Source organism: Oxyura jamaicensis, chromosome 17, assembly GCF_011077185.1.
Source record: "Oxyura jamaicensis isolate SHBP4307 breed ruddy duck chromosome 17, BPBGC_Ojam_1.0, whole genome shotgun sequence".
In the NCBI taxonomy this organism is placed as follows: Eukaryota; Metazoa; Chordata; class Aves; order Anseriformes; family Anatidae; genus Oxyura; species Oxyura jamaicensis.
Genome location: NC_048909.1, coordinates 8,314,336 through 8,328,737, shown reverse-complemented (window position 1 = coordinate 8,328,737; position 14,402 = coordinate 8,314,336). Strand labels below are relative to the sequence as shown.

Sequence of the window (14,402 nt, the reverse complement as noted above, 5' to 3'; positions counted from 1 at the left end):
GTTTTATTTTACCTTCAAGATGGGACTAGAAAATTTAGGAATTTATAACCCCCATGCTTGATGTGAACATGAAATTCCCGAGTTCTTGCCCTGAGTTCAGATGTGCCAGAAGCACCCTGACCAGAGCCTGCCCTGTTGCTCCCCTAGAGCCCTGTCTTCAGGGCTTGAAGGAGCACTATGAGACCACGTCAGGCACAAGCTCTTACCCGGTCTCCCTTGATGCCCATGTCGCCTTTGAATCCAGGGAAGCCATCTTCACCCTGAAAAACAGAGAGGGGAAAAAACAAAGTGTATAAATAAAAAAAAAAAAAAAAAGAAAGAAAGAAAGGGAAAAAAAAGGTTTCCCTAGTCTTGCTGTGTGGCCCCTGCACAAGGAGAACAACGTTAGGTCCCTGCACTGCCCATCACATCGGCTTCTGTAAGCCCTGGGTGCACACAAGCAGGCACGAGGACACACGCATGGAAACCCAAGCAGGCTGCAGCTGTCGAGGTCCCAGAGGGATCCCAAGGAAGTATTCCTTCACATCCCGCACTGGCTGCCAGTCAGGATATCACAAATCTGGCTCAATATGAGTAACAACACCTTGCCAGTACCGGGAACCAATTATTTCTGAAGTACAACTGGCTTTATTTTCATGGAGGATGTTTTACACCGTGCTTCAAGGGAACCTCTAGGACAGTGGCAATATTTCTTTCAGCCAAGAAGGTTTAATTGCAGAGCTCAAATCAATAATGTATTTCATCCTCCAGCAAATCTCTTGTAGGCAATGAGGACACCATTCCCAGAAAGACCTTTCAAGTCTGGAAGGTCCCTGCCAGGACTCCCTAGCTCAAATGCCTAGATTTGCTGAATTTTTTGGAGCAGGAATGAAGGAATACAGAGCTGTTTAGGGCTGGAACCAAGCAAGATTTTTCTCCACTTCCTTTGGGAGTACCCAATTGCATCTTTGACATGCACACAGACAGACTGTGTCCTCGTTCTTACTGACTTAGGTCTCACGAGCTGCTCTAATGACCAGGCTGGGTAGCACATCTCATGTGCTGTACTCCCTGGGTCCAGCAGTTCCCCAGCTGCCACTTGATACAAAAACTTCATCTCCGTGGAATTGTGCCCAGAAAATTCAAGCTGCAAATTTTGTCAGCAGGAACTCACCCCAAACCTGAACCCAAGCTATCCATAACGGCTGGCTGCAGCAAACAGCCCTGGCCCCAAGCAGGTCCTGGGGGCTGCACTGCTCCCAAGTGCAAACAAAAAAAATTCCCCCCATGCAAGAGAATTTCACAGGCAACATTGTGCAAGACAGGCCTGCAGAAACACTTAGAGGGTAGAGAAAATCAATCCAAACATAGGGTGTTAACTCACCTTTTCACCTTTGGTGCCCTTCAACCCACGAACACCGTCTGCTCCCTTGGAGAAGACAAAACAAGATGTTACATGGTACGTGTAAGCTTAAGGCTGAAGAATCATTAACAATGGTGATTTTTGCTTCCAACACTCACGATGGCATCTTGCAAACTGTGATGGTCTGAAATGCACTGTTAACTGAACATCACCTGCCTAATTTCCAGCTGTGAGTGCTTGGAGACTCTAATCTCTGTGTGGTCTCTGCCTCTTCCAAGCCTGAGCCCTGGAACCATGCTCCCAGGGATAAAACTTGTGATGCAAAGCTTCTTTTCTGCATATATTTTCCCTCAAAAAACATTCCCTGAATGCTGAGTCCACTTGTGTATTCAGAGGAAGGCGGTGCAGGAGCTGGGCAGGGACACCTGGGCTGGGAATTCAGTCTGAGCACACGGAGGAGATTTCCCTGTGGCTCTACAGCACCCTGTCTAGCAGCCACTAAGGTTTAGCTTGCTTCTTTTTTTCACCACTGTTCTCACCTCTGTCCATGCACTGCTTTATTTTATTTTTAAAGCATCCTGCTGTCAGCTGAAACCTGGCGCTCTTCAGATCAATGGCAAAGCCTGGATTTCATTTCTCCTGCCTGACGGGGTGCAGCTGGACCCTTTGCAGGGCAAGTAAACATGTTTGAGACTGCTCCTGAAGCACCCGTTCAGCTTCTGCTTGTCCTCTAAGGCTTCTGCTTGCCCTGCAAGGGTAGCCCCAGGTAGATCCAGCCCCTCTCCCAGCTGCTTGAATGCTGCAGAACAGCTCCTCGTGGTGGGATGGGGCTGGCAGCAGCCTGCCAGGAGCCCGTCACGGCAAAAACCAGAACAGGGCTCTAGATACTGGAACCAGGGCAGGCAGCAACACTGACTGGTGATGCTATTGAGGATAAGGGAAAGAGGATGTAATTTTCCAGTAGATACTACAAGTCTCAGGATTTGAGAGACAGCCAAGTGTTATCTAGCACTAAACTCCTCCCCAGATCTGTCTCAGTGCCCTCTTTGTTACTATGCTGCACTCGATGCCAAGGCCACCACGGCTCACATGAAGCGATGGGTGGGAAGAGGAAAAAGCAGTAAGGCTGAATTTGGTTTGGGATGCAGTGCACAAATGGAAAAGTTACTTTTTTCTGCAGCACTGTGGTAACTAAGTGCATTAGTGTAGGTCACTCCCTGTTTCCTGAGCTACTGGTTCTCCAGTAGCTGAACAGAGGTGTGGGGGGAAGAAGAATTTAGCACTTCTAACGGAGAAGAAGGGGGCAGCAACATAAAAAACTGCCTAGGGAAGCTGGAGGAGATGAAGGTATCAAGCAGGAGCAGAGAGGGCTCCACCTCGGCTGGCATTCACCCTGGGCAGAAGGACGTGGAGCTCTGTAAGAACTGGGAAAAGCTCACAGGATCACCTGCCTGGGGCACAGCTGGCTCCTGAGCTACCACTGCTTACCAAGGATATGCCCAAACAGGATTTTCAACCAGTGAGAAATTTCACCAGGTTATAAATCAGACACGGTGATGCTGAATAAAACCCCAGATAAAGAAAAACGAGAGTTAAAAAAAAAAAAAAAGGATGACAACAAGCATGCCTGCAGCAAACTGCTGACTGAAAGGAGATTCAATGTCTCCTGGAGGCGTTTGCATAAACACGACTGCTGACCAGAAGCAGAGATGCTGCAGCACAGACGATGCCTGGCACAGAAGCCTTGCTTGGCACACCGCGTCCTCAGCCTGCAGCCAGCTCTGTGTGCTCCCTGGCCATCAGAGGGAAAAATCACCTTTCAGTGTGGTTTTTGCTTAGAAAAATCATTTAGGCACCGAAAGGAGAAAAGAAGCAAAACAGAACTAATGTGACTGGTGCAGGCATTTGTGACATTGTGCAGACACGGTGCAGAAACCCTCCAGAGCTTCCCCAAGGAGATCAGTCCATGGAGGTGCTGAGTGCGGTCAGGATCTGCCCCCTGCTCTGCCACCAGCCCTAACCTCGCCAGCCTTCAGGCTCCTCATCGAACCCGCCTCTCGGGATAAAATGCCACCCTAAGGTATCCACACCAGCTGAGCAATGCAACTCCTGAAACAAGAAAAGCCAAAGGTATTTTTTCTTATAGGAATATTTTGCGCAGGGCATTTTAACTCTTTTTTCTCCCTTAGGCATGTCAAGAAAAAGTATAATTAAGAGTACATCAAAATTTGTGCAGTAGAACAGGGCTCTGGTAAGTGGGGCGAGATCTAAAAATTATTTATAGCTGCAAACCCAATGAGACGCATTTTTCTCAGAACTGGAGATTCATTCACTTAATAGGATGCTGCTTGTAGGAAGCAAGACCTCTTCTGTACGCACTATGGATTTGGTGCATGACATACTTTCTGTAGATCACTGTAATGTGGAACAGTTCCACTTTAGCGGTAAACACAACAGCAAACCAGTCCCTAATGGACTGCTATGTCTCAATCTGCAGCCTTGCAAGAACCGAGATGAAAGCTTGCTTTGGTTAAATACTTTCAGCTTAAATTTTGAAGGCAGAACGGCAAATGGGTTTCTGCTGCTGAAAAAATATACAAGGGGCTTTAAGAGGGTTTAAATTCACCTATCGTCACCAATCTAGCACAGATCCCTGCGGATTCATTGGACCTTCGGGAAGCAAGATGCAACTGCACCTGAACTAATACATCTTGATGGGGGCATAATAGCCAGAGCTGAATCGGGAAAAATACCCAGCACCTCCTTACCGGTGTGCAAGCGCTGCAGGCAGCAAGGAGCAGGGAAGAGCTGGAATTCAATCGACTGAAAGAGCAACATTACTGAGACGAACAAGCGCCGTCTGACAAGGTTTTGGATCAGGAGCATGAAAAGCTTGCTTTGTTTTAGTAATAGGCTATTTTGTTTTATTAACAAGCCTTGTTAAAGTCTTCACATTCTGGCTGAGATTTACTTTGGCTGTAAACTGGAAATGACTGGAAGGGGACTGAGCCATGCTCACAAAGAATTAAAAGAGAAATCTCTCCAAAGCACTGAAGGATGCTAGAAGGTGTTAGTGGAGAGCAGGGCACCTGTAATCCTCATGGTCTGCAGGGAGACACCAGACCGAGGCTGAATCGAGCAGCAACCAGGGTGTCACTAAGGTGGCTCTAAGCACCTGTGCCCACCAGCACTGCTTCCTTTGCAGGTAAAAGCTTCTGGACCTGCCAGAAGGATTTGTTGCCTCCACAGTGGGCTGGAAGCTCTGAAGATTTCCCTGTGGCACTGCTACAGGGCAGGTAATGTGTTCCCCATGGTGTTTCCAGGTCGTGCCCCAAAATCAAGCTCTCCTCCCACCCCTCACCATCCATATGGCTGCAGGACCAGAGCACGCAGAGGACCCTTCCCCAGGGTGCTTGGTGGGACTGAGTGGACCATGTCCATCTCCAGCATGAGGCAGAGACGTCTTAAGCTTCTTCTTAAGGAGTTTTAAGCAAGCAACAGGGGGGACACTGTTTTGGCATCCTCCTTACCTTGACTCCACGTGGTCCTGGATAACCAACGGGGCCCTGAGGACCTGGTGGACCCTGGGGTGAAAAAAAATGCAAAGAAAAACACATCAAGTCAATGCGAAGGTGCAGCAGCAAGGAGAATGTGTGGAAAACAAATATCCCAGCCATCTGGCTGCTTCAGACTGGGCGGAAATGGCAGTGGCCATCTGAAAACAGCTCAAAATAGCACAGAGTGCTACAGCAACATCACTTGGAGCAGGTGCACTCAGCTCAGCCAACAGCAAAGATCCGCACAATGGGAAAGGAACAACTCGGTACAAAGGGATTTATACATAAGATCAATGACTTGTGTTTTGGATTGGAAAAAAAAAAGAAAAAAAAAGAAAAGAACAAGTCCAAAAGAGGAAGAACACGCTCTTCTGCTGCCTCCCTGCTCCCAAACCATCCTGGTTTTGCAGTAATGCTCCAGTCCTGTTCAGACACGACACGGCTCAGGGCGATGATGACATGATCAGAGGAGTTATTGCTCGAGGCACACGCCTTGGGTGCTGTCCTTTGCCTCGGTGATAAGGCAGGGGAGGTGCTCATGGAGATCCTTTCTTGCACCGAAAGCTGCCCACCAGCAGTGACACTGTGAGCTGTGCCGGACGCAGCACCCACCAGGCGCCCTGCGGGTGCTCCATCACCACCCCGCTGCCACGCTGTCCTGCCTGCTGATAAATCCCGCTCTTTATCGAGCCCACTTGGCTCTTATTTTCCTCAATCAGCCAGCTAAACAACTATCCTTCCACTTCCTCCAGCCTGAGACAGGAACTTTTTCCAGCCTGACAGCCCAGCGGAGCCCAGACCCCGCACAAACATCAAGTCCTGCCCCAAGATCACGGCTGCTGGAGAAATAACTCACGCAACGAGCTGTGTGCCGGCCCTGCACCTTCACCTGCCGACTCCCTGACGCTTGCTACATGTCCCCCACCACAACCACTGCCTGGCTTCTCATATTCTTCAGCTGCCAGTGTTTCATTTCTCGGCCATGAGGGATGCCAGCAGGACAAGGGGCGCACCAGGGCTGTGGCCGCTGCTCTGCACGGGGCTGGGGGACTTGGAGGCAGCCGGGCTGTGCTCCGGTAAAACACTTTTGACAAATGCAATGTTTTTCAACCGAATGGGACGCAGAGGGAACGCAGGCGGTAAATCTCCCAGACAGACAGACACCCGTATAATTCAAGGGCTCTAGCCCGCGGCAATATTCTCAAATATATTGTTAGAGAGGGACTTCAACCAAGGGGAGGGGAAGAAAATGGAAGGCCAGGAATACAAAAAGAGTTATTTTCTGCATTCCCCTGTGCCACAAAGGGTATTTATTTATGTCTGCTTAGGCTTCCCTGCGCAGTTTCAGCTTTCACATCAGCTGGGCACTGCTTGCCAGGAAGGAGGGCAGAAGTGACCGTGTTGTGCTGGATTTCAGGGGCAACAACTGTGCATCACCAGAAAAATCACAACTGTCCCGTCTCCTCTCCTGCCACCAAAGCACCAGAGAGAAAATGCTGCAGCAAAACCACTACAAACAGCTTGATGGAGATCTGAGGGCTGAATAAGCTGCAAATCTTCCAATACCCCCCGGCCCTGGGGCATTTTCTGGGTTGTCACACTGAAAGATGCTGAAAGAACGCTTCGCTATTTCTGCACCTCCCTTTCCCTGACCTCACGGAGAAAGCTGAGTAAAAAAACAGCACAACGGAGAGACCCAAGCAGATGAGCTGGCTCAGCTTCTGGCGTTGTTTCAGTGGGGTTTACTTCCCGCTGACCCATGCCCTGACAACTCGGTCCCCCATGCAGTGCACGGACCTGTCCCTAGCTCGCACCCCGCTCCTGCCCGGCCTTGGCAGCATTGTTGTGTTGGCCAAGAATGTGAAACCGCTCAACGCAGCTCTGCTAGCACAAGTTCTAGTGCTGGCAAACGTCTTCTTGACAACAGTTTGTTTTATTTTGGGAAGAACTATGACCCGTAGCAGCAAAATCTCGCCCTCCTACAAGCAGCAGCTCCAGCAGCTAGCTGGCTGCAGCGCTTTCGTGCCGCCCTGGCAATGAATCTTCACTTTTAAGGCTAATGTTAAATTCTTAATTTGTATTTTGTGACACTTAACAGTAATGAGGAGCTTGTTGACACCTACCTGACTCCCCTTCTCTCCAGGAGGACCTTCCTTGCCAGGATGACCCTATTAATACAAGAGACAAACAGAAAAGAAAAATGGGTTTAGTGCATGCTGAATGCTTCGGAAGCCAACAAGCTCGCTCAGGCAGCTATGATTTATTTGCAAGACAGTTGCTCTCCAGGAAGCTCTTACTGATACAAAAAGCCTCTGAAGCCAGCAAGCATTTCCCAAAAGAAAGAGGACTGCATTTGGTCTGTGTTGTTGTTCTTAGATATTTAAACCTTCTTACCCTTTACCACCTTTTGGCAGAGAAGCACAAACCACTTTGCAGTATTTTTCTCATATTAGAACATCTCAGGGCGTTCAGCAGCAAGCAGCATACACATTTTGCAGATGGAAAAAAAAGGTAAAATTTTCTCCGTATTTAACAAACTTGAGAAGGTCACAAGATGCCCAGACTGGTCAGAGCCCCTCTCATTCACTTCCTAATTCCTGGAGCTGGTTACAAGATCTCATGAAAAAGCCGCAGCTAACCTGCATCCCTGTCAGGAGCTGGCTGGCTGGATGCTGGCCAGCGTTCCCCTTGGGATTTGATGCTGAATAACCCAAGAGCCGAGAGCCTCCACCACATTCCCATTCACAGCCTTTAGGAGCCTTTTGCTGGGATTTCAATCAGTAGAAAAAAAAAAAATAATGGTGTGAATTGCCTCAGGTATAACAGGAAGGATTAGTGAGAAACTGGGGAAATCCTTGAGAGGAGTTTTGAGTGGTGATTTTTCTACTGCAGGAACCGAGACGGAGCCGGGTCAGAAGATGAATTTTTGTCTGGCAGTGCAAACAAAAGCAGCAAGCCCTCTGTGAGGGCACTCACTGCACACCCCAGGACTTTTTTTTCCTCCCTTTTTTTTTTTTCTTTTAAAAGAGATGAGAGCACATCCAGCTGCTCTAAAGCCTCTAAGACCTTCTTCACTCAGTAGTTTCTTTACTTATGAACTCTCCTCTAAGTACTCCAAATAGAGCAATATAGCAAGTAAAATCACGAGACTGTTTTCCATAATCAGTCTTCATAACAGCAATGTCAGACAAGCAGGGATTCATAAAACAAGCTGGTTTAATAAAGAAACAACATGACAGCTGTCAGCTATGCGTCAATAACATGTAGAGAAAATACATTCTGAACTTGCCCTGTGATTTTAAACGGCACCAACAGCATCAGTGCACAAAGGGGGGCACATAAGCGCTTGCCTTCGGCTCCTGACATCTGCCTGCAGCCTGGGGGAAGCAAAATGGAAGTGCAACAAGACTTGAGAAGTGCCCGTCCACTCCACACTAAATCATCGCCGTTTGCAAAATGCCCATCTCCATTACTAAGATCAAAAATTGATGAGCGACATGGTTGGCTCTTGCAGCGAGATGCTTCAGGCCCTCGGGGATTTGCGGACGGCCTTTCAAGACCAATTTCTATAAGAGGCGCATAGGCAGGTTTTGGCCTCGGGAAGAACAACCCTTATGCTTGCAAACCTACACCCTACTCGTGAACGACGCGGCTACCAGTGGCAAAGGGCCAGCGTCTGGGCACAGCCGTGCACGCTCAGCCTGCTGATCTCGCACAGCCTTCAGCCTGCACAGAAATAGACCCAGCGCCTTCTCCAGCTGAAGCTCCCTAGAGGCTGCTGCAGGGATTTCACATCGAAAGCTACAGCCTTGGAGATGTTCCGGGCTTTGCTTCGGCTGCTCTGTTGACTCAGCTAACCATTGTAAGGGTGTTTGAAATGCCCCTCATAGGAACGATAATCCCAGGGTGGGAAATTGATTTTTTTTTTTGCCATGCTTTGCATTTGCATTAGTGGGATGTAACTATTTTACGTTTGTCACTCGTAAAATCAGGTGTCTCCGAGGTGTGCAAAAACGAGATCCATTTTAAAGGCCAAAGATTTTAGCACCAACTTCTAGAGGAATGAGCAGATGTTGTTTAAAGAAGGATTAGGAGGAAGCTGCAAGAATGTCGTGCTGATATGCCATGTCAGCCTCTTATCAGCGTTCTACAGCACTGCCCAGTGGTCCTGAGTGAGATGAGGACCACGGTGTGCTAGCTCTGCAGTACACACACACACACACACAAGACCATCCTTACCTTGCTGAGCTGCCAGCCTATATAAAACAGAAACGAGAAACAGGAGGAGGGGAAACAGAAGCCCAAAGAGACAGCGAGAAGTGCCCTGTGCTACGCTTTAAGGCTGAGCAAAGTTTGAAGCAGAGCCAGGGCTTCTCCAACTCAAACCCCTCAGCCCAGGAGAAACGTGGGCAGGCTGCAAGCTTACATACTTCACAAGCCCACAGTGCACCCAGGAAGGATGGGTGCAGGATCACCCCTGCAGCCCCTGTGCCAAGGAAAGACCCGGGAGAGGATGACTTACCGGAGGACCATCTGCACCAGGCATGCCAGGAAGACCAGGTTTGCCCAGAGGCCCCTAAAAACAAGCAGAAAAATCATCAGCTGCATTAGCCAGGGCCCCCTGAGCACCAGTTTTGCTTGCTTTAGTAGGGAAAGGCTGCAGGGAGGTGGGTCTATTGGGAAAGCTGCCATGACTTGCAAGGAGTCTGCAAGGAATTTGGGATTCCAGCATCCCAGGAAGCTGCAGCATTAGTGCCAGCACCTTACCCGGGCCTGGCAGAGCTCAGAGGGAGACGTCTGGGCACGAGGTGTGAGCCGAGCCCAGGGCTGGGAGCAAGCGGCTCCCTGCGAAAGGCACCACGCATAAGCACAGGTGGGAGGGAGGAGGTCAAAGCACGGGGCTCGCTGGGCCAGGAAATGCCCGCTCCTTGGTGACAAGTGGCAGGAAGATTAACTGGCAAAGGGAGAAAATCAGGAGTGGAGCTGCCCCCATTGACTGCACCTTGCTGCTTTAACATGGGGAAGTGATGGCTTCGTTAATTAAGCAGCCCCCTGAATTCTCATGCTATCCAGGAGTGCCACTGCCGCTGCAAGCGTGTGACTCAGCGCTAAACCCCAGAGCCCTTTATCTGCTGGAATTGTTAATGTGCTCCTTCACTCTTCCCCTGCTGATCGATAATTTCAGCACGCTGCGGGCTGCCAACGCGAGCAGGGAGCTCTCCCGCACGCGTGCTGGATGGATCCCCTGCCCGTGGGAGCTGAACGAGCACCCAACAATGGCTGCTTTGTCATCTCCGTGGGCAAAAACGATGCCCTTGCTTAAACTCTGATGGTCCCTGCGCTGCTGGGGGAATGAGGACAGCAGCCACTCCACGTCGACAGCGATGGGAAATCAGAGAGAGCTGGCACGGGTCGGGAGCGGGGAGAAGGCAGCACAAGGAGACCTCGGCAGAGTGATCCAAACCCCAGCTCTTCCCATTACCATTCCCATCAGACTTCCAGGCACTTAGCCCACAGAAAGAGACAATTTTCAGCCCTCTGCTAATGTTTTGCCATAGGCTGCCTTCAAAATGTTTCTGTTAAAATAGGAAATGAATGCAAATATTATGAATTTGAGGTAAACTGCATTTTCTTGTCTCTCTTCTGTCTGGAATGAGACACATTAGACTTTCATGGACACGGCTGCAAACAGATGTTGCATATGGGGCAAAGGAGCAGCTGAAGCAGCAAATGCATATTAATGGCAACAGTTGTCTTAAGTCAGAGCTGCAGCATTTTAACCTACTTTCTCTCCTGGGGGACCGATGGGGCCTTGTGGACCTGGAAGACCCTGCGAAAAGAAAAACTTAGGGTCATTAAGGAACGAGTTATTCATTCCAAATGCATTTTGGCAATGTCTCAGCCGAGCATCGTTCTAGCGCCTGCGATGGCTGGGGATTTCCCCGACTCCATTCATTCTCAAAACGTCTTGCACCAGCTGATAAAACTTCATTTTTGTAATTTCATTTTCTCCCCTGGGGAGCCGTCCCACCTCGCGGTGTGCAGCCAGGTTCATCCCCGCGATGGGAGCGGAGCCATGCCGAAGGCTGACAGCAGGACTCGGACATCTGCGTTACCCTTCTGGCTCCCAGCATCTGGATGGGGGATGCTGAAAGTCAGGCAGGAGCCACAAGATGTGGCTCAGCTGATGAAACAGCTTGGACCTGGGCTTGGCTTTGTATTGTGGCAGCGAGAGCCAGGTGAGAACAGGAGGGATCTGAAACTGGGAGCGTTTTCAGGAAGATTTTGGGCCAGTGACATACATCGAGCCAATTCCCAGCAAATCTCCTTATTGCTGATCCATCCCTTTCTTCCAAACCAGCATTTCTGTTTTTTCATTCACGTTTTTTCCCTCTTACCTGAGCACCTGGGTTGCCCTGCTGTCCTGGGGGGCCCGGCTCACCTTGAGGACCCTGTGAGGAGGCAAGGGCAGAGCTGAGAGCAGGAAAACCGAGAGCGGAGCTGCCCCCCTGCACAGCACCATCCCTCTTACATCTTGAACCCCTCTCTAACCCACTGCTGGCAACCAGGAGCTCCTGGGCATTGAACACAGCTTCACTCCATGGTGGGGCAGGAGGAGTGAAGTTATCATGCTGTACACACACTTCTGTGCATGGCCATGAGCTGCGAGGGGCTTTAATGCTGCCTGGCTCTGGACGGGCTGTTCTGCACGAGTACCTTCAGCCTAGTCATGCCAAGGAGGAGGCACACAACGATTTTTTCCCCCTCAGTTAAACTTCAGTGCTTCGATGTTCATTAGAACAGCACACATCTTGATGAGGATGTTTGATCTTTCACGGGGAAATAATGTGTAATTCCATCAGAAATTATAATAAATTAACAGCCATTTGCTGATTTGCTGTAGGAAGATATTCTCTGTGGTTTTCACAGGCCCTGATAGGAATCTAGACCAGGCTAAAAAGCAATTAGCAAATCTAATTTAATAGAGTACATTTTACACTTTGCATATGCTTTCTCTATATAATATCTGAACCGTCTGTAAAATTTGTCCTGAAAACTTACCACATTCCCCTTGGGACCTGTTTGTCCATCCATACCAGCCACACCCTGGGAAAGGATTTAAAAAACAGCCTTAAGAAAATATCTGTATATTTTGCACCACAAAAGCAGGGAAAATGTAATAAAAATAAGAAAACATCAGAGGCCCTTTAGACTGTGTAGAAATGGAACAATTTTCTAAAGGTGTTTGGTCAAGCAGCCAATTCTATGAACCCAGCAAAAATTATCCCTTTAAAAAGTCCTTTCAGTATTTTCCCACTGGTTTAACCTGCCTGAAAAAGCAGAATCAGCACCAGCTCAAGACATCCTGGCTACGTACTGCAGCCTGATTGCTTCTGACAGAGAGCAGACTGGTAGTAGCTCATGAGAAGGAACAACTGGACACAGACCTTGCTCAGGACAGGAATGCATTGTTCAGGTGAAGCCATTGAGGCTGTGCCAAAACAAGGATTTGACCCAGATTGTTCTTAATGGTGTTAATGACAAAGCAGAGCCCCCAAGGCTGAGGTTTCTTCAATAAGAAAACAGAACCTGTGCCCACAAAATAATCCCCCCTTGTACCTGAGGGCCACAAAAAGGCAGCCAGGGTCATGCCTGCCCTGATCATCTTCAGCGAGGGTGTAATGTGGTACATGGTCAATGCAGACCTCCTGCTGGGGCTTCCATGTTCACCCATTTGCCCTAGGGCAGGTTAGGTTATCCATTTTTAACAGCGTGCTCATGTGAGACCAGCTTTGGAGCAGATCCTGAACCCTCATTTAATTTCTGCAGACTAGGAGTTCAAAGTGAGGATGTCTCCATGTTCCAGGAGGGGTTAAGGACCTCACCACACTCACCATTAAAACCCTGACCCCTTCAGCTCTAGCAGCAGCCCAGGGTCCTGTTTTTAAGTCCTGGGACTTCAGTGATCTGCAATGATTTGCAGAAGGAGCCCTTACATCAGCATTTCCCTGGCCAGCAGCGCACGACAAATAAGGTGGTTGCCTCCTGCATAAAAACTGCACGTTGTTGCCTTGGCTTTTGCCCAAAACCTGAACAAACTGCTTTAAAGGTTCAACAGCCCGTAGGCAGAAGTTAACAGCAAAGCCACCACGTTAATAGCTCTCATTCTGCCCTTCCAGGCCGAGCTAGGCATTAACTTCTACGCGTGTGAGCCAAATCTTGGGCTGCCATATGCAGAGGTGACAGCACTGAACACAGGGCAGAGCACAGCCTTTGAGCAGCAACATTTTTGGACACGTCTTCTCATGGCACAGACATATAGAATCGTGCAGATGTATCATCTGCTTGAATGACTAATGGGGACAGGGTGGTTTGGCTGAGGTGACTCAGGAAGGCAGCAGCCCCCGGGAACTTACCGGTGGTCCTGGTGGTCCTGGTGGCCCCTTCGGTCCCAGCAGTCCTCGGGGTCCCTGTTTGAAAAAACAAGCAGTATTAGTGCTTGTGCTCCCCCATGGGTGCTCTGCCCAGCACAGCATCTTGGGCTGGCCACGACCCCTCTGGTTTTGCAGTAACAGCAGCTGTATGGGTTTAAAAATTGGTCAGAGAAATACTACGTGCATGCACCCTTGAAGTGCTTTCTGTCAAGGTAATATACATGCATACCGTTGTCCCTTGGATTGGAAGAAGGCCTGCTTCAGCCACTTTTTTAATTATTATTTTTAAATAATTTAATCATATTCCTGGATTACCCTGTAATGCACACAGTGATGCAAAACGTGTCACAGCCAAGTCATTCCAGCTGGAGAGCGCTATGAAGAACGAACTGATTCCACTAATGGATCATTAAGGTTAGCATTTCTAAATCTCTCCAGATTTAATTCTGCTCATTGACAATCTGTACAATGAAGTAAGGCTGGAAAAGGTTTTAAGCCTGCAGCGTAACAGTGTATTTTCAAAGGCATTTGGTTCTTAAACCATAACTTGCCATTTCTAGCTTCCTCACCAGATGAAACCTAGCAGCATCTTCAGGGAAATCTGTGAAATCTGAGTATTGCATTGATGTGTCAGGAGAACTGTATCCATGTGAGAGAGTAAATTTGACAACTATTCCTTCAATGTACTCTGCCTGACTTTGCAAACCCCACTCCGGCAGCTCCTCTGCCTGGTGGTTTTGCAGCAAAAGGAAAGGGAGGGAGCCTTGTGTGCCCACCTGAGCACTCAGATGCAGATCTGGAAGCTCGTCTTTCAAATGCTGGCCCTTTCTTCAATTAGAGACTGTAAAAGGACTCTGGACATTTACAGGGATGGCGTTCATTCACTGTCATGGAGGAAAACTGTTCTTGATTGATGGGCAGTTTTATCTGTCTGCCCAAATATTGTACATCCCTTTTTATGATGCAGAGGAATTAAATTGAAATGGTAGAGGACAGAAGAGCAGACGTTATGAAAGTGTCTGATCTCAGAGGCCACGGGGATTTTGTTCCCGCAGAAAAGCAGTTTGC

At 48.9% G+C, this 14,402-nt stretch overlaps 1 protein-coding gene across 2 annotated transcripts in view; it reads right to left on the bottom strand.

Moving 5' to 3' along the window:
• The window catches only part of COL5A1 (collagen type V alpha 1 chain), a 149,006-nt gene that overhangs the window by 39,585 nt on the left and 95,019 nt on the right, over positions 1-14,402 (bottom strand). For both annotated transcript variants that reach the window (XM_035341727.1, XM_035341726.1), the window contains exons 21-29: positions 13,317-13,370; positions 11,962-12,006; positions 11,298-11,351; positions 10,685-10,729; positions 9,422-9,475; positions 7,023-7,067; positions 4,873-4,926; positions 1,364-1,408; positions 207-260 (exon numbers count right to left, since the gene is read on the bottom strand). In XM_035341727.1, coding sequence (XP_035197618.1) covers positions 207-260; positions 1,364-1,408; positions 4,873-4,926; positions 7,023-7,067; positions 9,422-9,475; positions 10,685-10,729; positions 11,298-11,351; positions 11,962-12,006; positions 13,317-13,370 — 450 coding nt within the window. The remainder of the gene's footprint in view (positions 1-206; positions 261-1,363; positions 1,409-4,872; positions 4,927-7,022; positions 7,068-9,421; positions 9,476-10,684; positions 10,730-11,297; positions 11,352-11,961; positions 12,007-13,316; positions 13,371-14,402) is intronic.